General features: G+C 55.5%; 1 protein-coding gene across 1 annotated transcript; it reads right to left on the bottom strand.

Moving 5' to 3' along the window:
* LOC113903496 (sodium- and chloride-dependent glycine transporter 1-like) lies at window positions 1–25,630 on the bottom strand. The gene is given in 15 exon segments (XM_027559678.1): window positions 1–1,256; window positions 1,385–1,555; window positions 4,506–4,606; window positions 4,695–4,794; window positions 4,914–5,048; window positions 5,138–5,375; window positions 5,779–5,882; window positions 5,964–6,098; window positions 6,292–6,424; window positions 12,870–13,140; window positions 13,515–13,646; window positions 14,225–14,369; window positions 19,899–19,958; window positions 19,961–20,045; window positions 25,513–25,630. Coding segments are annotated over 14 exon segments (1,950 nt in total). The 5' UTR covers window positions 19,991–20,045; window positions 25,513–25,630; the 3' UTR covers window positions 1–1,061.

Genomic DNA, 25,630 nt, shown 5'->3' with positions numbered 1-25,630 from the left:
TCAGAAACAGGAATAGAAATTTCATTAAAACCTATGGACTTTAAAATCCTAGTGGTATGCAGATGGTTGGGGGTGGGAGGCGCACTGTTATTGCTACAGAGGATTAGAGGCAGCTTTTCCAAGGCTGTCACTGCACGGAGGACAGACACACAGACCCTGCAGGGCTTGGGGGAAGGAGTTTTGGCTCCAGAGAGTGGTTCGGGCACACGGGCTCAATTTGGCACGTTGAACAAGAGTAGCCCAGTTCAGGAAGACTGGGCTTCAGCCTAGTGGTGGTAGGGCAGTGGGATGTCATTTAGGGTCCATTCCCCGGGGCTCTGGGCTCAAACCTCCTGCTGAGCATCACCCCCAGAAACGAATTCTTTGGGCAGGTTGTTAGGTCATGGGCCTCTGCTGGGCAGGCCCTGACAGCCAGTGCTGGAAGGAGGTGCAGGGACCTCAGAGTTGCCGAGTGACATGCAGGTGTTCCTGGAAGACAGATTGGGCCCGAGGCCAAGGCAAGGGGGTAGCAACCATAGATAAGACAAAAGGGCCAGGCCACACAGCCTGACCGGTAACACTACACAGCCCCCTCCCTCCACCTCCCTGCCTCCAGGTAGGAAGATCTGAATTAGCCTGGGGTAGGAAGATCTGAATTAGCAGAGGCTGGGGTCCACCCCAAGGGCGGGAACACTGGTCAGGAGGCCGAAGATTCAGGGACAGGGACAGGTAGGGGACCCACCCAGAACCTCAGCTCAGGGCAAAGTGTGGGGGCATCAGAGGCCATGTGAAGCCCAGCAGGTGTCTGGGGACCTGACCTGAAACCCCTCCAAAGTGCTACTGGGCCCCCCAGAAACCCCCACATCACCCAAAACCCCCAGCTGCCATCTTGGCATCTAAAGGACCTGTAAACACTAGGGAAATGAGCAGAAATGACCGTGCTAGCAGTGGTGGCCAAGGTGACAGGTGCCACCCCTGAGCAGGGCGTGGTGGGGGCAGGCAGTGACACCTCTCCACTGTCTCCCGAGTCTCTGTGTTGGGAGCACAGGGTGGGGATGGGGTACTCCCCCCAGGAGCTGTGCTCACATCTGGGAGTCCTGCAGACGGCTGGAGTCATTACTGCCCACCATGGGAATCTGGGCCTTGTCCAGGTGCAGCGGCTGGAACTCAAGTCCATCTTCAGGGGAGGGTGGAATGGTGGGGGCGTAGCGCCCTGTTCGGTGCTTCAGGAGGGCGGGACCCCAGTCTCTGCTTGGCTTTGTTGAGTTTTTCAAACGCTGCAGGAGAGGTAGGCATGAAGGAGGGACGGGCGGGCAGAGTGCATCAGAAGGGAGCCCTGGAGCGCCATCCATCCATCCACCCTCTTCTGATTCACCTGGCTGCCCCTGCTCCCCCCACCCCTTACCTGGAGGAGGGTGTCCCCATCTGTTCTCCGGAAGTGGAACAGGGCGTAGAATGGAATGCAAATAACAGAGGACAGAGCCATAAGGAAGCCAATGGCCTCGGCCCAGCTTGGATAACGGTACTGGTTGTAGGTGATTGGCTGGTACTGGATCACCAGGAAGATGAGAATCAACTGCAAAGAGTGGGGGTTGGGAGTGGGCGTGAGTCCTGCCCAGCCCTACCCAGGCCTTAGGCCTCCTATCAGCACTGCTCCCCTCCCTCTCCAGTTTCCCAGACTAGTAAGAGGCATTTCAGGGAGGGCAGGGGTGACATCAACATTTGCTTAGCGGAATAAGCTGATGGCACCAGGGGTCCAGGGTATGATGGGCAGGTGGACACTGTGGAAGGGGAGGGGTCTGGCTTCTGGATAATCCTGAAGCAGGCAAGAAACTGTTCAGCTGCCTTGGCCCTTGGAAGTCAGTTCTACTCAAAGACTTGCAGCGGCCACCCACTGCCTTGCTGAAGTAAGGACGAATCGGTGGCTTTTAAGGCTTCAATGGCATTTTCCATCTACTAAGGATTTTTTGAACTGTGGTGTTGGAGAAGACTCTTGAGAGTCCCTTGGACTGCAAGGAGATCCATCCAGTCCATCCTAAAGGAGATCGGTCCTGGGTGTTTATCAGAAGGACTGATATTGAAGCTGAAACTCCAATACTTTGGCCACCTGATGCGAAGAGCTGACTCATTTGAAAAGACCCTTATGCTGGGAAAGATTGAGGGCAGGAGGAGAAGGGGATGACAGAGGATGAGATGGTAGGATGGCATTTCCGACCCAATGGACATGAGTTTGGGTAAACTCCAGGAGTTAATGATGGACAGGGAGGCCTGGCGTGCTGCAGTTCATGGGGTCACAAAGAATCGGACACGACTGAGCCACTGAACTGAATTGAAGCATTTTTTTAATGTTTCCTCCAGACCTGGGAGCTCCTGGATTGCATCAGCTCTAGGTCTCCAGTGCCCAGCACAGCGCCTGGCACAATCTCATGTGCTGATCTGAACTGACTTATGCAGGGAGGTGGGAGCAATGGGGGAAAGGAAAGGGAGAAGTCCTGCCAGTCTATGGCTGCAGAGACAGCAGCGGACAGCCAGGGGAGGCTCCGAAGCCTAGAAACCGTGTCAGGCAGGGGGTGCTCTCAGGAACCGCTTTGGAAAGAGCCGAGGGACACCAGAGATAAAGCCTAGGGTTGCAGCAACAAAAATACTACAGGAAGCAGAAAGATGGGCAGGTGTTTCATGGGCCACTTGGAGGGCCTGGAACAATGGGTGCTGCTTGGCAGGAGGCCTCAGCATACACCTACCAAGCCTTCAGCCACATCCTCGAGCTCAGGCCCCTCCAGCCTTTTTAGTGACTAAATTCTAGAAGTCAGGACCTGCATCCGGGGGATGCTGCACTTAGAGGAGCTTATAACAAGTTTCCTGAATGGAACTAGAGCCTGATCTAATGTGTGGACAAATTCCTTATTTGAACTGATAGAAGGAAGAGTTTATAAAAAAAAAAAATCTTTTCAGCACTATGAAGAAGTAAAGCCTCCAAAAGAAAGCTAACAGCCCAGAAGCACACGGTCCACAGAGCCTGGCCTCCTCACCCGAGGGGATTCCAGCCTGGCTTTCTGAGCACAGAGAAGATGCTGCGGGCTTTGCCTCAGTTTCCTGGAGACACCGGACCCAGGCTGCCTCCTTCCTCCTGCCCTGCCTGGGTGGTGCCCTGGGTCTCCCCACAGGGCAGCAGCTTCCTGGGAGCCCTGGAGGATGAGCTCCCCCAGAGCAGGTCCTGGGCCAAAGCCATAACCCCCGAGGGCACAGCGTTTGGCTGTGGTGTCTGCCCTTCCCTCCCTCCCACCACTTACAGGACACTTCCTCTCCTCCTGTTTCAAAGCTGAGCCAGTAGCCAGAGCTGGTGCCTGTGCCAGGCTTGGGAAGATCCCACATTCCATGTGATGGAGGCCTCAGCCCTCAGGGGCCTTTTTTATTTTTTTCCAGAAACATAAGCCAATGTGGAAATCCGGTGCTGACCTCTCTGGGGCACAGAGAAACTGGCACGGCTCGGGGGCACAACTCCAGACACTGCCCTGACCATCGGGCTGACCCCTCTATCACTCAGAGACAGCCCTGCCTCTTCTCTGTGGAGGGACCATTACACTAGCAAATCCCTCCCCGCAACCCCCCACCCCCACTCCCGACTTCTCACCCTGATCATAAAGGAACAAAATCAGAAGGTTTTTAGTCCACAGACCACTCCTCCTCCTAAACTTGTTTCTAGTGCAGCATGGGCCCAGCACACACGCTCCAGATCAGACCACCTGCTTTACATGAGGGCTCTGACCCTTAGAAGCTATATAACCTTGGATCAATTACTTAACATCCCAGGGCCTCAGTTTCCTCATCTGTAAAGTGGGGATAATAATGAAACCATGGAGAGTTGTATCACGAGACTTAGTATATTGTTCCTGGTCATGGTGGGCTTTCCCTCCACCACTTCTACTCCCTGCTGGGGGGTCTGTCTTGCAGGTGTTGAATACTGGTGAAAACCCAGAACTCCCCTTCCCAAGCCAGCCTATTCCAAGGTGGCTTAGGAGGGTGTCCCGGATCCTGAGCTGATACCTGACTTGCACAGCCTGCTTCTGGAACATGCATTCACACCACATACCCTGAGCACTCCAAGCACCTTAGCTATGAGGGACTAGAGACACGAGCTCAGTGAAGCTGTCAGAGGCCAACGCCAAGGTCAGTTATGATTTCCAAGGCTCCTCTGGGGGGATGCCAGGTTTATACCAGGGAGGGAGGGCCGGCTCTCAGCTGCTGCCAGCCTATTTTCCCCTTCTGAAGCTGGGCACTGTCTTCCATCAAATACAGGGCCCTGTGCTCCATTCCTAACCCAAGGCCAGGGCTTGGGTGGTTCTGAGTCTCCACACCTGTCTGACTCTGTACAGCTTCACTCAGACTTCCAGTGACCTGAACTGTGGGTGTGGAGCCCCAGGGGGAGCTCTGGCCTAATGGTTGGGCTCGTGCTCTTCCTTGGCTGGTTCCCAAGAGAAGGATGCTCGCCACCGGGGCAGCAGGGGCGGGACCAGCAAGGAACTTACAAAGATGATGGTTGGTGAGATGAAGCGCCAGCAGATCTGGAAAAAGCAGGGTGGTGGGAACCCCAGCATCATCTGGACGTCCTCGGAGTAGTTCTGGTGCCCTGGACAGAGGGAGGTCAGCAGCCCACAGAACAGCGTGAGCAGGCCAGGGGCTGGGACACAGGAGGCCGTGGAAGCTTGGGTACTTACCGTAAATGTACATAATGGACACACACATGATACAGGAGATGATGACCAAGGAGTAGCTGGCCGCATAGTTGTCCATCAGCAGCAGCCAGTAGATGCCTGCCTATGGGCCAGTGGGCAGCTGAGTTGGGGGTGGCTGAGGCTACGGGCCCCTTCTCTCTGCTGTCTTCCCCCCACCCCATACCCTGGCAACTTCAGCCCAGCCTTTGCCTTGGTTCTTACCTGGCTGGTGAGGGGGATACCCAGAAGGAAGCCAGCCACAGCCACGCCAAAGGTCACATAAATCTTTTGCTGTAGGATCCACTGGTTCCCTACCTCATCCACAATGGCTGTGACCAGCGTCTCTAGGAGGCAAAACTGCAGGACACGGCCATCAGAGCAAGGGCCTATTCTTGGCCCTGCCTCCTCCCACCCTGAGCCTCAGGCCCGAGTCCCATGCCTCGTACCTGAGTGCCTAACCCCATCAAGATGAGCATGAAGAAGAAGAGCAGGGACCAGAGTGGGGCAATGGGCAGCAGTGTGAGGGCCTCTGGGTATGCCACGAAGGCCAGGCCTGGGCCGTGTTCTGCCACTTGGGACACGTCCTCACCCAGGTGATTCGCCATGGAGCCCAGGACGGAGAAGATGACGAAGCCGGCATAGACACTGGTGACACAGTTAGTGACGCTGATGACCACACTGTCTCTAATGGGAGGGAAACACGTGGTCAGGACACGCAGCTCAGTTCCTCCTGCCCAATTTGGGCCAGCAGACTTGGAGACAGGGAAAGTTCTAGGAACAAAAGTACCCCCAATCTCCTCTCTGGTCTGTTCTGGACCTGTATAAGTGGGTGTGAGGCTCTTGAGTCCTTACAGACCCCTGGGGCATCACTATCATCATCCCTTCTCTCTTCTGCCTAAATGTTCTGTGTTCTGCAGTGACTGGAACCAGACCCGGCATTGCCAGCATCTCCAGGCTGTGAATGGAAGGAAGGGTGCTGGCAGGCCAGAAGGCTGCACTGGATCTGGTGGGTCTGGGGGAAGCAGAGTCAGGCTGCAGAGAGGGCAGGAACAGGGGGCAGCCCCAGCGCTGGTGGAGAGACTCTCACCGGTAACAGTTGTTATGGAACCTGTTGTAGGAAGCCATGGTGATGAGACCGCCCCATGCGCAGCCCAGCGAGTAGAAGATCTGGGAGGCGGCATCCCCCCATACCTGCAGGAGGAGCTGTGGTCAGAGGCTGGTGCCTCTCTGCCCCTCCCCATCCCTCCAGGTCACCTTCCACCCACAGCCCACCTTGGCCTCCAGGATCTTGTCCCACTGTGGGGTCAGGTAGTACTTGATGCCCGTGGAGGCTCCTTCCAGGGTCACACCACGGAAGAACAGGATGGTCAGCACCACGTAGGGGAATGTGGCCGTAAAGTACACCACCTGGGGGTGAGAGGGGCCCCACTGGACTCCTCTGGGCTCTTCCCACTCCACCCCTCAACCTGCCCCCTCAACCACCACAGGTCCTCTGGTCCCTCCTACATGCCTTCATCACACCCCCCACACACACACACAAAACCCAGGCAGGGAGGCAGGATATTTCCGTGGGCACAGATCCTGGAGGGAGGGGACTTACTTTCCCTGAAGACCTGATCCCTTGCATGAGGCAGAAAAAGACGACCACCCAGGAGACAAGGAGGCAGCTGAGGAGGTGCACCTGCACCTCCCCGAAGTTTCCAACGTCATCCGACAGGTTCAGCACGCAGAAACTAGAAGGGGATACTCTGGCACTGAGGGCCAGCCGCACCATCCAGCAACACATTCCCAAGGCCCAGGGCCCAGCCTGGCAGCTCCCTCCTTTCTCACGGAGGCCCAGCAGCCGGCTTGTCTGAGATGGGAGCCTTGGTGAGGCCCCAGCCCCAGCCTGCCCAGGCCTCTCTGCCTGTTGCCTCTCCCAGGATCCTTGAGGGTGCCTGCAGGCCACACCCCAGGCCTGGGCTACCTTCCTCAGCCCCTAGGGTGTGGAGGTCTCCCTGTCCCTGCTCAGACCCGGCACAGGCCTTTCCTTTAGGAAGCCCCTCTCCTCCAGACTAGACGTACCCTATCTGGTGTCACCTCCTCCAGGAAGCCTTCTGTGATCTTTTCACAAACACTAGTCCTCCAACTCTGATGAACAGAGGGAGGCAGTGGAGTACTGAGAAAAGACAGAGGATTCCCAGCTGGCGCTAGTGGTAAAGAACCCACCTGTCAATGCAGGAGACGTAAGAGATATGGGTTTGATCTCTGGGTTGGGAAGATCCCCTAGAGGAGGAAATGGCAACCCATTTCACTATTCTTGCCTGGAGAATCCCATGGACAGAGGAGCATGCAGGGATATAGTCCATGGGGTCACAAAGAGTTGGACATGACTAAAGTGACTTAGCACACACACTGGAGCACACAAGCCTAGACTTGAACCTAAATTCCTCTCCTGAGTATGCATGACTCTCTCTGGAGCCCTATGCCATGCCAGCTGTGTTTCTTCAATCTACTGGATGTTGACGTGCCAAGCCCTTGCTGGGCATATTGACCTAAATCAGGTATTGTGGGCACTGCCAGTAGCGTCTTAACCCCATGGGGACGAACACGCTGGAAGTATTCCTGGAAGAGGGGAGGCTTGAACCAAAGTTTGAAGGATGGAGAAAAAGCGGGTGAAGAGAAATGAAAGCACATGCCAGGCTGAGGGCACGGTCAGGGTCAGGTCATGACGCAGCAGGACAGGGTCAGGAACTGCCTGGGCATGTCAGTAACTCAGGAAGGCTGGAGGAGAAGGGGAGAAGAACAGAGAAGGATAAAGATGGGAAGGAACAAGATCAAGAGAAGTTGTGAAGTCAAGATGCAGAACTTTGAATTTTATTCTGAGATCAATGAGAAGCTTCTGGAGGGTTTTTAGAAGAGGTCTTTCAAGGCCTCTCCTCGGCTCAAAACCTTGTAGCAGCTCCCATCTCTGGCCATGGAAAAACCAAAGTCCATACAGTGGCCCAAAGCCCTTCATGATCCACTATCTCCTAACTGCCGTCTCTCAAATCTCCTCTCCTGCTCCTTCCCCCCTTACTCACTTCTCCAGCTGCATCGGGTTCCTTGTTGTTCCTTAAACGTGCCAGGCCCACTCCCACCTCAGGGCCTTTACACATGCTCTTCCCTGTCTGGTGTACTCTTTCCCCAGACCCATGTCCACATGGGTGTGAGATCTGTGCAGGCACACAGGGCCCCGTGCTTAGAAGGGCCTTGTGCTTGGTTTAATGTCCTGCCATTGCCATCTTGAAATTCTGAACACATTTGAACAAGAGGCCCCATCTTTTCATTTTGCCCTGGGCCCCACAAATTACACAGCTGGGCTTGTCGACATGGTTGCCTCCCTCCTTGCTTCCTTCAAATCTTTACTTGGGTGTCCTCTTTGCAAAGGGGCCTATTCTGGATACCCGGATTAAAACTGCAACCCCAGCCCCAGCCTGGCACACCTTACCCCGTTCTTGGCTGTATTTTCCTCCAGTGTATGTCTCTTTCTATCGCACTGTACATTTTACTATTCAGTTTGTTATCTGCCTTCTATGAAGGCAAGGGTTTTTGTCTGTTTTGTTCATTTGCGTATCCCTCCAGTGGTTTGCAAAGTGCCTAACACAGAGCCATGCCCAATAAGCATTTGCTGAATGGATGAATGAATTAACATCATGGAAAATTGACTGGGAAGTATAAAGGGGAGTATCTGGAGGGGGACTGGCTTGGCTGTTGGAGTTGTCCAGGCTAAAACTGATGAGCAAGAGACAAACTATTGAGCCTCAGTTTCCTCATCTTTAAAATGGGCATCATAACTTCAACCTAGGATAATCTGTAGATAAATTTAGAAAAATACGGGCTCCTTTCTTTCCCCTCTTTCACTGAAGACTTCTCAGCATAGCTCATAGGCTGTCCTCTAATCTTAGCTCTTTTTATTTTTTTTTCCAACTCAGTTCTCAAACCTCATGAAAACATGTTTAATACCTTGTGATGGGTGGTCACCCTGGTCCCTCATGGGACAATGTTGCCAGGTCCGGGATTTGTTTGTTTGCTCAGCCCACCGGACTGTCAGACGTGCAAGCACCTGAGAAGGCGTCCTCTGCCTCCAATATTCTCCTAGGCTGCCCTTCATATTGTGAACTGCAGAGGGCGCTGACCAACACATCCCTCTTCTGCCAAACTCCTGCCTCTGTGTTGGTTCGCTTGACCGCCATCAGGGTCAGAAACTTTCCAGGCTCTCAGTCCATGGGGGAACCAAAGATAAAGGGATGAATAAGATCCACCCCCTCCTCCCAGGAGTGGCTCCTGGACCCTTGCGGCTGGCTGTGCTTTCCAATCTTTTTCCCTTTGGGACATGCAGAAAAAAATAGTTTGGGCCCATGGGGCAAATAGACAAGGTCACTCAAAGCTGAAGGCATCGGGGCTGGAGATTCTGGGCTGCCCAAGCCTGACCGGACTGGCACACTATTTGGGGCACGTCATGTTGGGAGGCTCTGCCTTCCAGAACAGCCACCGGGTCAAGCACCAGCATTCAAAGTAAAAAACCCATTCCTTGCTCAAAAGACTCTTCTAAAAACTTTGTCTAGTTACATATGTTACACTGGTAGTACTTTGTATTATTTTCTCTTTTTTTGTATTATTTTCTTATTGCAAGAGTTTAGCATACAATACAAGGGTTTAAAGAGTTTGGAAAGCTCATCTTCTGAACTCTTTCTCTTTATGGCACCATATTTAACGTTTGGTTTTGGTTTTGGACCATGTGCTTTTGAGACCAAACAACTAACTGAAAAACTTTTGGAACCACACATATTTACAAGTTGGCTTTCACATAACATCTCTTGACTTATTCTGCATTATTTTTTAATTTCCCCAACCAGATGGTAAATGCCTTGAGAACAGGACACTCATCTATTTTCACTGCATCTCTAGCAGTGGCTATCACTGTGCTTACTGAGCACCCGTCACTGTTCTTAGTGATTTCTGCTACATCTTTATAATAACAAGAATGATGTTGTATCCACTCCCACTTAATGGATGAACAGTTGAGACTTAAAGAGGTTTGGTGACCTCACAAGGCCAAGCTGGTATGTAGCACAGCCAGGATTTGAGTGAGGTCTGTGTGGCTCCGGAGCTGGCATGAAGACACTGAGAGAGGGGTGCTGGGATCCAAGTCCCATTGAGTGTCAGGTGTCTTCTGGGGAGATGAGGGCATGGTCCTGAGCTTAGGGCCTGCCTGGCAGGCATCAGATCAGCTCTCAGAGGACTGTAAGGTAATGCTGTAAAGACGTGGTGAAGGCAGAGAAGGCTGGAGGCCAAAGGGTGGGCGAAAGGCAGACGTGGGCTCAGAAATCTGCCCTGGGAACTCTTCTTCCTTTAGAGGAGTCCATCTTTCTCTTGATTTGCTTTGTTCACTTGTAAAATGGGAATATTTTATAAAACCGGCACACACTATCTAATAGGGTTGCTGTGGGGCTCAAATGAGATTGTGCAGCTTTCCAAAGGGTCGCTGGAGACTGTGGACCCAGAATGCCTGCAGAGTATCATCGGCCTAATTCACATTAGGCCCCAGGCACAGCAGGGCATGCATATCCTGACACATGTATATCCTGATACATGTATATCCTGACACAGCATTGCGGCCTAGTTCCTTAACATCGGGGAATCAGTCTCTGAATCTGAAAATGGGGGTGATATCATATAATATGCCTAGCACATAGTTCCCTGGTGGCTCAGGGGTAAAGAACCCACCTGCCAATGCAGGAGACGGGTTTGATCTCTGGGTTGGGAGGATCCCCTGGAGAAGGAAATGGCAACCCACCCTAGTGTTCTTGCCTAGAGAATCCCATGGACAGACGAGCCTGGAGAGCTACAGCCCATGGAGTTGCAAAAGAGTTGGACACGACTGAGCAACTAAACAACAATAAGCACATAGTAGGTGCCCAGAAATGGGGGTGCTTGGCTCACCTCATCTCGCTGAAGCCAGCTTGGGCAGCCCTCTCAAAGGTCACTTCCCTAGGCTCTCCAGGAGGCGGCAGCAGAGAGCCATCCTGAAGGGAAGGAGTCCTGCCTGGGACTGCGGCTCCTTAGGGAGGCCTGGCTCCAGCCCCAGACAAGGAGTGGAGTTTAGCGGGCCATCCTGTGGACCTCCTGACCCGTGGCTAGTTTTCTTGGAGGGAAATTCCCCTCTAATTGCACTGGATAAAATCTCCTGATCTTTGCCAAGCAGTAGCCCCACCCTGGAAGACAGCCCCTGGGGTGATAATTTCTGGAGCCTCTCCGGGTTTTATGCTTCTGGAACCTTCCAGAAGGTTCTCTCTAGATCAAGTTGCCCAGTCCACACCATGCCCCAAATGTAGCAGAATAACTAAGTGGGTGGAGTCTCTTAGTCCCCGCTCTGTCCCTGCTCTGAGTAGTCTTCGGTGCCTACTTGGTGCTCAGGAAATGACCCATCCAATGACTGAACGACTGAATCTGCCCAGAGGTATTTTTGCCCAAACCTCACTGGGAGGCAACGGCTCTATGGTCTCCACCATGAGTCTTGAGGACGGCAAACATATCTTAACCATCTTTGAACATCTGTAGCGCAGCACATGGCCTTCCCAGGTGGCTGCCAATGCAGGAGGTGCAGGAAACACTGGTTCAATCCCTGGGTCAGGGAGATGCCCTGGAGTAGGAAATGGCAACCCATGCCAGTATTCTTGCCTGGAAAATTCCATGGACAGAGGCACCTGGCAGGCTACAGCCCATGGGGTTGCCAAGAGTCAGACACAACTGAGCACGTATGCAGCAGCAACAGCCCAGGGACACTGGGCCCTGAGGCTCTGAGTGCTGGCCCTTGGTTTAGAGGACATGGACGTGCTAGGACTTCAAGTGTCACTGGGACCTCCGCTGCTCAGCCCTGACTCTCCATCACAGCGTGGAGAAGGCCTTGAAGCCTCTGACCGGCAGTGGAAGCCCTGTGTCTTTTGATGTCCTGGCCTCCTCTGTCCCAATACTCTGTCCTACCTGCTCCCAGCCCCAGCTCCAGTCTGCCACCTCCTGGCTGCAGCTCATCTGCCCATGTCTCCCAGTCCTTCTATACTTCCTTTCTCCCTCCTCTGGGAAGTCTTGGGTTTTTTTATGATTTGTTTTTTGACCCTGTCATGCTTGGCATGTGGGATCTTAGTTCCCTGAGGAGGGATTGAACCTGTGCCCCCTGCAGTGGAGGCACTGGAAGCTCGGAGTCTTAGACACTGGACCTCGAGGGAAGTCCATGGGAAGTGTTCTTGATCACCTGCTCTTGCCCTCACCACATCCCTGCATATACCTGCACTGAGGCCCCTTCCCCAAATAGCTTTAACTACCCATCTCCTTTCTGGACTGTGACCTCCTCGTGACATGGTCTCAGGGCCATTCATACTCCATGGGCACACAGGGCCCAGCAGAGTGGACGCCATAAATGTTTGTGGAATGAATGAACGAGGCGTGCCCACCAGCCCCCAGAGCCCTCTTCCCACGAGCTCCTCAACAGGACATGGGGAATTTCCTCCAGGATGTCCTGCTGGGCCCTCACACCCACCCAGCTGGGACAAGATGTTCCAAACACCCCCAGCAACAGCTTCCCTTCAAGCCAGCCCTGGGACTCCATTCTCTGTCAGCACAGAGCTCAGGGGTGCCAGGCTGCCCTTCCCAAACACAGCTTGATAATGACAGCTCTGGGCTCAGGAAACTTCCACAGCTCTTCTTTGGTTCTGCAGGGTTAGGTCTATGCTTCTTTCTTGTAAGCCCTCCAAGAGGTCACTTACTCCCTGTAGGCTACCACATGGCTGGTGAGTTCCTGACACACCTGTTACCCCTCGTCACAACGGTTTCCCTCAGGCTTATCTGCAACTAAGGGCCTCTGCCCGTGCTCTTCTGCGTACCAGGAAGCCACCCCTCTTTGCCGCGACCCTCCTTGTTTGACCTGACTGCTGGAGCCTCAGTCCTGCTGTGTAAGGATGCTCACAAACTCATAAAGCCTGTGTGTCAGCTTCTCCTGAAGTGGGCTGCGAGCTCCTTACATTTCTTCCCAAACGCCTGCCCTGCTCTATTCCTGGCACCCTCCCTAGACTGCAGACTACTGCCCTTTAGCGAAGAGGGAGGGCTGAAGATAGGCTCCCAGGATAACCCCTAGAAGCCCAGTTCCCATGGGGGCCTCACCTCCAGTACTCCTCGCTGGGGCTTGTCCTCTGGAGGGTCTGGTTGAGTGCCTGAGAGACGTTGCCAAGCATGGCAGAAGGCTGCGTGCTCTTGGTGATGTTGGGGTTTTCCAATATGCTCACACAGTTGGGCGTGTTCCAAGGGTTATCACAGTAGGTCCAGGGCAGCACGGACGTCAGGGACGAGAAGAAGTAGTAGAAGGCGATGCAGACGACCACATTGTAGTAGATGCCGATGTATGTGGACACCACCATCATGCCGTAGCCCACACCTGGGGGAGGGGAAGGGCAGGAGCAGCCTCACACACCTAGCTGAAGGACGCAAAGCTAATTTTGAAGGGCCTGAGGGGCAGGCTTTCATGGAAGGCCACAGAAGGGGCAGGTCAAAGCCTTGGCAGGAGCGAGCTGGGGGCTGAGTGGGGGAGTGGGCGAAGGGCTTTTGTGTATGCATGTGGTAGGAGGAGAGGGTGGAAGCCAAGTAAACAATGGATCCCAGCATGTGTCCCTGGCCTTGGCCGCTGATGTGGACCTCGGGTCAACACCCGGGTTCCATAGAGGTTGGCAGTCTTTATACAGATGGGTGAGTCAGCACGGCCCCCCGAGGCCCGTGTGTGTGTGTGTGTGTGTGTACCCATCCGGGCCTCACCTTTGAACATGGGGCTGATCCTCCAGACCCCTAGGCAGCCCTGACTTGCAAACTGGCCGAAGGAGAGTTCCATGAAGAAGATGGGGATCCCGCAGAAGATGAGCATGACGAAGTAGGGGACCAGGAAGGCTCCTGGTGGGCAGGGAGAGGGCTGGCTCAGGGCCAGCTCTGGGGAAATCCCACCCTCTTCCTGCTCAGAACCCGACAGCAGAACCTTTGCAATTGGCTGGGCTTCCAGGAGGGTGTGCCATGCCCTGGACTGGAGCCTCAGTCTGAAGCACACTGCTCACGGCCTGTTTTTGAACTTGACAGGGGTTCCCAGGAAATCTGCTCTGAGCTGAACCCAGGTCCTAGAGCTGCCATGTTTGGGTGGGAATTGATGACTTAACCAAGCAATTTCACATACATTAGCTGATGGGGTCCTCAGATATCCCCTGAATCATTTTGGGGGTGGCTGTTGAAATGCTGGGGGGTATAAAACTGAGACTTGGGAAGTTGGGTTTCTTGCCTCTCTATCTTTTCTCCCCTCGAGGGATCAGGCTGCCAAGGTCAGGGGGTAAAGTTTACCTAAGCCAGGGTGGGGGCAAAGGAGATTAGGGCCAGAGGCCGGCCTGTCTGGAGTGGGGTCTGTCCTGGAAGGGGGTGTGGTTGGGCCATGGTGGCTGGGCTCTGTCCATGTGGGTGGTCCCTGCCCTGTGTCCACTGGGTACCTCCCCCGTTGCGATAGCAGAGGTATGGGAAGCGCCAGACATTGCCCAGGCCCACGGCATAGCCCACGCTCGTCAGTACAAACTCGATCTGGTTGCCCCAGTTGCCCCGTTGGAGGCTGTGGTCCTCGTCGGGCATAAAACCATTCTGTGCAGACAAGAGAAAAGCCACCATCGGCAAGGCATTAGCGTGAGGTGCCTGACCCTTCAGACCTCCCCTAGTGGGGACACCATGGACCCTCCAGGCCCCCAGCCCACCCTGGGCTTCCCCTCTGCTGACAGAAGCTGCAGGCAGGCCTGGCAGAGGAGCACAGAGGGAAGACTGGCTACCAGAGGGTGCCAAGCGGGGCCTCCCTCACCAGCCCCCTAGCACCCTGTGCTGGGGGAACCAGCCCACCTGAGGAGCTGCTGCCAGCATCTGAGAGGTGGGACACTGAGAGGGAGCTCGAGTTGAGAGCCCCCCAGCCCCAGCCCCTCCAAAGCCTCCCCTGTCCCCACTGGGTGAGGATCTGGGAGCAGCTGAGCCTCATACCAAGCAGCCAAGCTGGATTGGGCACAAAGGGGCCTGTGTCCAGACAGCCCCGCAACCCACCGCCACCATATCGCCAGGCTAAGCACGCTGCCCATAGCAGGTGGCTGTGGGGGAGGGGATGCTGGGCCCCTCCCCCAGCTGAAGGCTTTTTCCAGGGGGCACCTGGTGGTCAGGGCTGTAGGGTACAAGAAGGGGAAAGCAACTGAGCTAGGCCAGACCTGAGGAAGGCATCCTGAGATTCAGGATAGGAGGGCCAGAGGAGCCCTGGGAAAGCTGACCTGGGCTGAGAGCAGGGAGCTGCTGGCCATGAATTGGAAGAGGAGACCAGAATTGTAGGCACCATGCCAGACTTGGAGGACAGACTCTGGGGAGTTCTACTTCCAGTTCCCTCAGGAGAACTAGAGGAAGTGACTCTAGAAAAGGGTCTCTGAGCTAAGAGAGAGCATGAGCTGCAGAAGAGGGGGCTGGTCAGGAAGAGCTGATAAGGGGTTTGCCCAAAAGGAAGGATGCGGGCTTGCCTGGGGAGCTGTGGGGCTGGACTGGGTGGCCTGAAGCCCCACTGAGGACCCCAACCCCACAGTTGGGATTAACCCATTAAGTCCCTTTATAAGTGTGAGCAGACCGGTCCCCCATGCCATGTCCGTTCCACCCCTCCCACTGACTCAGCCACCCTGAACCAGAGCCTGCGGGGTCAGAGGAATCTCAGAGGCAAGGGAGGACCCAGAGAGTCATCAACAGAGAAGCCCAGAGACTCCCTGAGTGACACAGACAGTCTCCCAGAGGTGGGCTATTCTCCTGAGAGAAATGGCCAGGGTCCTTGAGGACACCCAGGATCAGAGACATAGCTGCACAACCTACCTGAGGTACAGCATGGTAGTGACACTGACCCTCACTTTGAAAGAGACAGATTCAAGGCATGCAGGCAAATAAACAAGTGGGCCTGGTGCCTTGACATGCTGCTGGACTCTGACACTGACCGACAGGCGCAGAGTCGGGGAATGGTCTCACCGGCCTGCGCCTTCCAGGAAGGCCTATTTGGGAAGGCAGGCCCAGAGGCCCCAGTACCCGATGGTGGCCCTCCTAGCCACGCACACTTTGCTCTCAGAGGGCGCATCTGGGGGCCGCTCCGGGCTTGCACAGCACATGGGCACTACTGCACAGACACCCTTGTCCTTGCCACAGGTGTCACCTCCCACCCAGCACTGCCCAGAGGAGAGCCTGAGCCTCACATGGTCCTGGGAGGTTTGGGGCCCAGTACCAGGAACCCTTCACAGAGCACCCAGAGCCGACCAGCAGAGCCTATATGCATTCATTCGCAGAGGTTTACAAACACCTACTATGTGCCAGGCCCTACCTCAGGCTCAGGAAATTCAGAAGGGAACAAAACACACCCAGACCCACTCAGAAGTCCAGGGGGAAGTAAGCCATTAATGAGATAAACACATAATTTTTGCATGCAACTTCAACGTGACCACAACGAGAACGTGAAAGGATGACTAGGGTTGGGGTAGGAGCAAGGTGAGGTCACAGAAGGCTGCCCTGATGAAGAGGCTTGAAGGCCACCTTGGCCCTGAGAGAGGGCAGCTCCTAGTCCTGGTGTGACAGGTCCCTACAGAATCCCGGCTAAGCCTGTCACCACCTCCTAGGGGCTTTTTGGGGGACAGGCCTAGCAATAATAGTGTGGGGTCCAGGGGGCACTTTTTCAGAGGGCATGAGGCCTGCCTGGAGTAGTTTATCCATTCCCAAACAAAGCCCAGCCAAACAGGCTTCCTGTATGTTGATCCTACAATAACAGTTTTATTCTGTCTGAGGCTTGTTTACTTAGGGGCACAATGCAGAGTACATGGGTGGGGTCACAAAGCAGCAGTTATAGCTGTAAGAGAGACAACTGAGGATCCAGGTGGCCTCACGGGTGGAGCAGGGCAAGGCCTCTTGCAGAGACCGAGGTCCTAAGGTTTGATATTCAAGGCCTGACCAAGTGGGCCTCTGAGGTCTCTGCTCCTCCCTTGGTGTGGAGGGGTTTGGGAGGGTGGCCAGCAGCGAGTCACAGGCTGACTGAGCCCTCAGGAGTCAGGTGGCATTGACGAGCAGCACACTACTGAGCCTTGCACTCAACAGTTCAGCCCTGCTGGCTGTGCCCCTTGGAGGCCCGAGCCTGGGGGACTGGAGCCTGGAACTGGAGTTGGGGCTGGGACTGTGGCGGGAAGTAACAGACAACATGAGGGGTCCACTATGCAGAAGGAGGTGCAATGACGCAAGTGGTGGGAGGAGCTCCCAGCAGAAGCAGCGCCAGCCGCTACCCCCTGGCCCTGTATCCCAGCCCTTCAGTGCCCCATTCAGGAGCTGTAGAGGGAATGCTGCCGTGGGGGCCTGGTCCACAGCTAGGCCTCTGACTTTTCACTCCAGTGCAGCTATGTGCAGGCAGTCTGACTGGTGAGGGCGTGGCGCTCAACAAAGGACAGAGGAAGCCCACCTTCCTCCAAGAACACTGGAGGGAAGGGTCCCTCTGTGGGGCTTCCTGGGGGCTCTAGTTCCCTTTCAGCCCTCCTCTGGGGACTCCCCTACACTTCCTTCCTGGACAGCAATGCCCAAGGCCAGTGAGACTTTTCTAATGCTGCACAAGTTTTTTTCTCCTTGCATAATTTTCCTCATTCTAAGCCCTCCATTCTTTTTTACCTGCTGGGTGGAAGGCCTGTCACTGATAGTAACAGTCCCTGTTGGCTCTGAGGTGCCCACAAAAGAATCTCTTTGTGCTCATAGGTTTGACCCAGACTGGTGGCCTGTCTGCCAAACCAGCTCAGCCCTGCCGACTGGCCAGGCTCCAGGCTCCTGCTGCCCATCACCCATCTCCCACTGTCTGCTGCCCCTCGCTGCCCTCCCAACCTCCCTCCCTCGCTCACACCTGGGTGGTGAGTTAAACCAGAGTGGTCTGGTGCCCTTCCGGGTTGGTCCCTCTTCCTTGGGCTCCCTGGATAGCCCCTACCCTCACCTCTGACTCGTCCTCATAGGCCTCATGGGTGATGTCCCGGGTGGGGATTGCCTCGCCCTGTGCCCAAGCTTCCCCAGGCTCAGCAGGATGCAGGCTGTGGGACGTGCCTTCCACGCCTGTGTGGATGGGCTGGCTGATCATCCTCCATGACATCTGCCATGCAAAGACATACACATGTAAGACCCTCAGCGCCCCTGTCCTAAGAAGCTGTCATTGAGGCAGCAGTGTCCATGCCTGCACAAGGATCTGCGACCAGTCTTGGGTTCACAACCTCCCACCCCATCCCTGCCCAGGAGGGTGAGCCACACTGAGCAGTTGCTTATGTAAGTCCTCTCCCTAGCCCTCTGCCCTCTGTTTGTTCACTGTTCTGGGTGAGCTCCTAGAATTCAGGCAGTTCAGCTCCAACGGCAGAAACCAGAGCTCCCCCAACCCCACACCGCAGAGGTGCCCCTCCCTGTTCCATGTCCAGACTCAGAGGCAGCCCAGATTTCTGCTCTGGGTGATAGCTGTGCCCAGGCTGCCAACTCCCGCCCTCCAAGAGCAGTGTCCACTGGATATTACTGTGAATTGAGAGCTCTCTCTTCTGCTCGTGGTGGACACTGAGGACTCCTGGAGCAGGCCAGGCGGGGCAGGCCCTGCTGGGAGCCGGCAGGCTTCTTGTCCAGGACTCTGAAGCCCCAGGGTTTGCTCAAGGGATGAAGTCCTATCCTAGACAAACTTTGCAGAGGAGAACGGGCAAGACCCTATATCCTAGACTGACCTTGAGCCAAATCCAGATCCCTGGCAGCCTTCTCTGAGCTCCAGAGCGGGAATTCAGGCAGAACAGCCATGACAGTAAAGCGTGGCTGCCTCGGGAAACCCTGTGACCTAACGCCCTTTGGTTCTTGGTTCCCCAACTTGTCTTCCTGAGGTAGCACCTGCCCTGCAATGACAGAGCCTTCCATCCTTCAACTGGCTTCCTGATCCAGACCCGTGAAAGAGTCAAGGGCTGGGCTGGAGGAGCAGGACCATGGGAAAATCTATCCCAGACTCGAGCAGTATACAGGGGCTATTAGTGTCTCCAGCCTCAAGGAAAACCTCACGGCACCTCTCAGGAGATCAGGGCCTCATACAGGAGGTGAGAGTGGCAAGGACGTGCCCAGTACTGTTTCATCCCAGAGCCCTGACTAGCAGAGGGCTCTGCCAGTATTGACTTGCCAAAATTGTGGACGGCAGACAGGAGATGCAGCCTAGGCATGCCGGGCTCCACTCCAGACCCTGGGAGTAGTGACGGGACCTTTGGATGGGCTCTGTCTCTGCCCTGGAGCCCAGCAGTCCTGCCCTGCACTGTGGAAGCCGTGAGCAGCCTCTGCCCCGTCGGCTGGCAGCGGGCTGGCATTTTGGAAGTGGCTTTGGTTGCTGACCCTGGCAGTCCTGAGGGTGGAGGGCAGCCCTGCATAATGCTACTCCCAAACCCAACCCAGTTCTCCCTAGAGGACATGCCTTCTCTTGCCTTCTGGAGGTCAAGTCAGAATGAGCTGCAGAGAAAGAAGGTGACCGTCCCAGTCCCCTCTCCCTCACTGCCGTCAGCCACACTGTGCCTGCCATCCCTGCCCACCCCCAGCTTCCAGGGATGAGGGCACACCAGTGGTGCCCACCCCACCCGGGCCCTAGTCCTGAACACTGGCAAACATTCCGCAGGGTCTGTCGCCTCCCAGCTGAGTTGCTTGCCTGCCCCATTCCCCCATCCTCACCATGCAGCCCCTGTACCAAGTTCCCCTGCCCCCTCACCCACTCTCCCCATAGGAGTAACTGCCATGGCACAGACAATGGGGCCTAATTGATTAGTACAATTCCTGGGCACCTCTGGCCCATCTCCCCGGGAGCTAGGACAATGCAGCTTTGATACACAGAGCAGATTCTCAGCAGGTCCTTGGGTTGGGGGAGCCCTCACACCCCCATTCTCCTCTCCCGTGGCCCCGCCACACAGCTAACTCTTCCTGCTCCTTTGCACAGTTGCAACTTTCTGCCTCACTTTTGCTGGTGTTTGTCTCTCTGGCTGGCTGTGCCTGCCCCTCCGTGGCACAGACCACTCAGCCCCTCTCCCCACCTCCAGTCCTGCCTCCCAGTCTGCCTGGCACCAGAGAGGGGGCTCAACCTCCTGGAAAATGACTGACCTGTTCTGGGGAGGAGGGGTCCACAGGTCCCTGAGCCGCCGCCATCTTGGGGTGAACACTTGGAGTGGAGTGTGTGTGTCTCCTCCACTCATTCACACCTCTGCCAGCTCCGGGTGACACTGATGCATCCCCTGCCTCTTCCATTGCCTGCTGGGCAGCATCAATTACTTTTACTTCATCTACTCCTGAAGCTCTGCTTACCCCTTCCCCTGGCCCTCCCACTTCGGCCAGTCCCCATGCAGCCCAGCGTGGATGCTCCACAGCTAGAGTGAGGTGTGGGGCTTGTTGTGTTTCTCCCTCTTCCCAGCAAGTTATTGGAACAAAACACACACACACACTCACAACCACAGGGTGAGGCAGAGCAGGCACAGAAGAGAGAGAGAGAGGGCGGCTCATTCCCATTCTAGAGTGGGGTCTGGGGCCCAGATGCTTCTGAGCATACAGGCCTGGCACTTGGTGGGGCTCCTGGTAACGAGGTTGGGTACCTCTGGGCACTAGAGATGGTGAAGGGGCAGGGAGAAGGGGACGTAGCCACAGGGCACTACCAGAGCATCTCAGACTTCGTAGAGTGCTGTGGCCTGAGGGGTGATGGGCACTGGAGCAATCCCCCAGGACTTGGGGATCTCCAGCTGGCCAAGATGGTAGAGTGTGTCCTCATAGAAGAATGTGACTGACTGAGTTGTGGCCGCAAAAGAGTTGTAGCCTGGTGAACTGTGCTGTCACCTGTCTGAAGAAAGACAGCATTAGCCAAGAGGGCAGCTGCAGAACACGGACTCTTGAGGATTAGCACTGCGTCACCTAGAACCTGAGGAGGTCCCTCTGGAAGAGTGTGCTGAGTGGTCTGGGTAGAACGTCACTCAGACCCTCAATCCCTCTTCTCTGAGGCCACACTCACTGGTCAGTCTCCAGTGGGTGCTGGGACACCACAAACCAGTGACCAGGAAGGTGGGCACGAGCGTTCTGGTGCTGGGAAGACACAGCTTCCAGTTTTTGGAAACTGATGGGTGGGCAAGGTACAAAGTAGGATCTTAGTAACCTAAGATCAAGCATGAATTCTGATGTAAAGGACAGCTTCCCTGTGAGTTTGGTAAGTGTGCTGACGCCAATGGGAACATGGCAAGATGATACCATTTTAACCTTTTTGTTATTTTCTTAAAAATATTTATTGGGCCTTTTGGGTCTAAGTGCAGTGCACGGGCTCTTTGGTTGTGGTGCCCGGGCTCAGTAGTTGTGGTGCGACAGCTTAGGTGCTCTGCGGCATGTGGGATCTTAGTTCTCTGACCAGCAGCCTCGAACCCATGTCCCCTGCACTGCCAGGTGGGTTCCTAGCCACTGGACTACCAGGGAAGTCCCAACATCATTATTTTTAAAGGGCAAAGTCTTTAGAGTCAGACAGGCCTGGGTTCAAACCCCAGCTCTGGTGGATCTCCCTCTATGTATCTCCTTAGGCAAGTTACTTTACTTGTCTGGTCTTAGTTTCTTTATCTCTATAATAGGGATCATATCTACCCATCTTTGAAGCTAGTAAGCATTATAAATAATAGTAATAGATAATATATATGAAGTGCTTACTGTGAGCCAGATGCTGTCCTAAACACTTCATATTAATATATATTAACTCATTTATTCCTCGAGGTGGGTATGATACTATGCCCATTTTGGGAGAGAAGATGGGGAGTGATCTTGGCTCAAGCAAGTCTCCCAAGAGAATGGCCTCAGACGCTAGCAACTGAGCTGCTTCCAGGCCAGCCTCATGCAGCCGAGTCCCCAGACATGCTCTGCTGACTTCCGCTGACTTCCTGAGAGTCCAGACTGAGGGCCAAGCCCCTGGCTGGGCCACCGGCTCCGGGAAGGCCCAGTCACCCATGATGCCCAAACGCTCACTTCCACCCAGGGTGGGCTCTGCGCTTTGGCTGCCCTGGCCTGGGCCAGGTGCCCAGAACAGGCAGCCCTGGCTGGACAGCTTTCTCTGGCTCTGGCCATGGGGACAGCAGGCGGCAGCAGCCCAGCTGGGTCCTGGCCGTAATGAGGCCTCATTAGTGGGATCCAGCTGCTCTAGCCCTACTCAGGGAGGCCGGCTCCCCCAAGCCCGCCTCTGACTTTTCTTAATAAAAGTGGGCATTCCTCCAGAGGGCCAAGGAGCCGAGGGGCTTTGTTTGCAACCTGTGACTCTGAGGGAAGGTCCTGCTGAGGCAGGACTGGAACGTGCTGGGGTGCTGGGGCTGCTGGGAAGCTGTGTGAGGGGAGGGGAGGCCACAGAGCTGAGTCGGTGGGCTCCAGGGGGCCAGGGTGGGGAGGGAGGCCAAGTGGAATGGAGGGCAGGTCCTAGGTCCAGAGAGGAAGCCTGAGGAGGTTGGGCTTTTTCCTCTGGATCTAGATATTGTCCATTTCACTGGGGAGGCAGCAGTTGTGAATCCAGGATCCCCAGTCATTGTGCAGGCTGCCCTGGCTAGGACAGCACCTCCTCTGTGCTAGTCCTTGTCATGTAAGGAGAGTGCACACTGTGTGTTGGTGCCTGAGATAGGAGAAGACCTACTGTGTGTCAAACCGCACTAGGACGGCACCTAGTGTGTGCCAAGGCCAGTGCTGGGAGAGCACCCACTGTGTGCCAGCCCCATGCCAGGGAGCCCTGGTGGTTTGCTGGGTCCTGCACTAGACGAGTGTCCCATGTATGCCAAATTCTGGGCCAGGTGAGGACCCAGGATATGGTCAGCACTGAGCACGGTGAGCATGCACTGTGCACCTGGCACTGTGCCAGGGGAGTGCCCAATGTGTGCCACGTCACACTGGTTGAGCACTTGCCACAAGTCAGGACCCAGGCTAGGTGAGCATCCACTGTGCACCAGGCTCTGTGATGGCTGCTACAGACAAGAAGCATCTAAATACTTTTGTCAAAGCATAACAGAACACGTCAGGGTGGAACAGCCCCAGGCGGCCTGTGGTGCTTTCAAAGCCTTCTAGGACGATTTAGATGCTCCAGCACCGGGAGCCCTAGCCTGGGTGACTCTGCTCATCATGAGGCTTCCCAGTAGCAGAGGCACCCAATGCAGCAGAGATGTGGGGAGAGACCAGTAAGACTCACCAAGGCCTATCTGCCCAAGATGCTATATGAGTGGGGAGCAGGCACAGGGGAGGGGACTGAGGTGGACTTCCTGTGAGTCCATGGGGTTAAAGCTGACCCAGTGGGGCTCTGCTGTCCCAGGCTCCTCTCTACCAGCTCCCTGTCCTCTGAGCCCCAGGAAACCTGGCCCTACATGTGTATAAATAGAGGCACTAGGTCTCCATGAAGGGAACCACCCCCCGCACCACCCCTGGTGCCGCCAAGCATCCCAGCTGCTCCCAGGCTCAGAAGCACCCTGGCCAGCTGGGTTCCTGCATGGCCCTGTCCTAGGCGCTGCTGAGGCATGAGGGAGGCAGCTGAGCTGGCCTGGCAGAGACCATCTGGGCTGGGAGTCGGGGGGAGGAACATGTGTGGCAGGCAGTGGGCCTGGGCACGGGCTGGGAAGTGGCTTGCCCTCCACGGGGCACCTGCTGCATGGGAAGACCAGCAGAGGCTCCAAGGATGACACATGGTAGACACTGAGAAGCCCCAGGGGCCCATGTCTTCACACCCAAGCCTGGGGCATAGGGGGATGGAAGTGAGGACCTCGTGGCCAGGGCCAGCTGCCTGCTCCCGATACCAGGACACACATAGTGACAGAAGTCACACACCTGGAGGGTCCAAGTGCCCCTGGTTTACACGCATGGCCCTCAGCTCCCTCTGTTCTGCCCCACCGTGGCCTCTAGAGAAGGAGCATCCTTCATGATCTGCCCTTAGGGGACCACGGGCAGCTAGTGAAGTCCAGATACAGCTGCCCAGGTTAGCAAAGAGGGATGGTGCTCCTCAGAGACAAGGGCTACATGGAGTCAGCACTGGTTCCAACTGAGTCCTGAGAATAGTGTAGCCCAGGGTCATAAGCAGAACTGAGAAAGAACAGACTCTCAAGCAACCACTGGGGGTACCCAGGGGACCTGCTATGGAGCCTCAGATGCAGCAGCAGTGGGCAGATGTCAAAGGGCACGAAGGAAACTATGCTCTGGCTATCTTTAGGCACATCCTGGTCTGGGAACAGGCGTCCCAAGGCGGCATTCCCTTCTATAGATGCGCTAGCCGGCATAGCCTTGGGTCTGGGAAGCTCAGCCCCGGCAGGGGTTCTGGGACCTTGGGATTCAGGCTCTCTGTGCTGCCCACGTGGGTCCCACATCACCCCTGCTTGCCCGTCCCAGTCCTTTCAGGGTCACTCCAGAGAAAGCAGACCACCCAGTGAGTCTTCAGAGGGTTTCTTAAGTTTCACGGGGCTCAGAATCTCCATGGAGGGAGGGGCAGAGCTGCACTCCACTTTCTGCTACAGGCCCATGGCAATTCCAACACTTCTGGCAAGAAGGAAGCCAGTCTTGATCCTATCATGGCATCTACTCCCCCCTAGCAAGTATGTGGGTCTGGGGACCTCCATGTCTGCCCACATCTGAGCACTCAAGAGCTCAGGCTGGCTCAGGAATACTTTGAGAAGCCTAATTCATTCAGACTTGTTCCAATCAGGAGTTGGCCAGACCAGAGCAGGCCTGAGAGCTGGATGCTGGAAGTTCAGGACCAGGCAGGAGACAGGGTCCTCAGCCTGGAGCACAACTGTTTGGCTCCCTCCCCAACAGCATGTCTCTGGACCGAGGACAAAAGAGTCCCAGAAATCCCTGGTGGGACAGGGCTTGTTTGGGGAGGGCTCTGCAAGAGACCCTGGGTCAGTCTTTCAATGAATCAAAACGGCAACAGGAGAATCCCTGTGGGGAAGGGAGGAGCCAAGGGAAGGGCCATGCTTAGCCACTGGCTTCCTCCCGGGCAGCTGCCCAGTCTCACTGCTTCTTGAGGCAACATCCCCAGAGAAGGAATACAACGGCCGCCCTTGGGGTATTTTCCTGCCTTCTGATTTCAGAGCTGGCCTGCTCCATCCATCCATGAGCCATCCATCTATGAGCTGGCCCTACTCTTGCCCTCTGCTTCACACCACCTCTCCTGTGCTCTGAGGCAGTGGGCAGTGAAGAGCCATGTCTTGGGGAAAGGGGAGAGGGATGTTTCCTGAAGGACCTCACAAGAGGAATCAACATGAAATGTTCTATGCTATTTTTCGAATGGAAGAAGAGAAAAATCAGTCTCTGAGGACTCCTTGATCAGCCCCTACTGAATGCTCCCCACAGCAGGCAGAGCACAGGATGAGGATGTCAGGGTGTCAGCCGCAGGACAGCCCTCCTGGCAGGATCGACTGCAGCCTGATCTCCAGGGTATCTTGTGATGAGGGTGGGGAGTGTGCTTCCTGCCTCCCAGCAGGACCTTCGGGCCCTTTAGCAGAATCTGTCTGCTGTGGGCTCCAAACCGTGGCAGTATCTAACCTGCTGGGTGAGGGGCTGCCTGCCTGGGCCTGCAATAGCCCTAGCACTCAGGAGTCCTGGCAGTGCCAGACTTGGGCCCCATGGAGCCTCCTCGGCCCTCCTGTCAGGGCCAGTAGCTGACAGCAGGCCCCAGAAGGGACGGACGGTGCTCATAACCCCCAGCCCCTCGCAGCAGTCTGGTCCCTGTACTCACCAGCATCCCTTTGGCACCTTTATCTACCATGGTGGTGGTGGGTTAGGGGCTCTGGAGTGCAGATCACACTCACACGCTTTGTTTCTAGCACCTTTCAGAGTACAGGCCTCCAGAGCTA

This window comes from Bos indicus x Bos taurus, chromosome 13 (assembly GCF_003369695.1).
Source record: "Bos indicus x Bos taurus breed Angus x Brahman F1 hybrid chromosome 13, Bos_hybrid_MaternalHap_v2.0, whole genome shotgun sequence".
Classification (NCBI taxonomy): Eukaryota; Metazoa; Chordata; class Mammalia; order Artiodactyla; family Bovidae; genus Bos; species Bos indicus x Bos taurus.
Note: the sequence above shows the minus strand (reverse complement) of the source record. Positions and strands in the feature narration are given on the sequence as shown.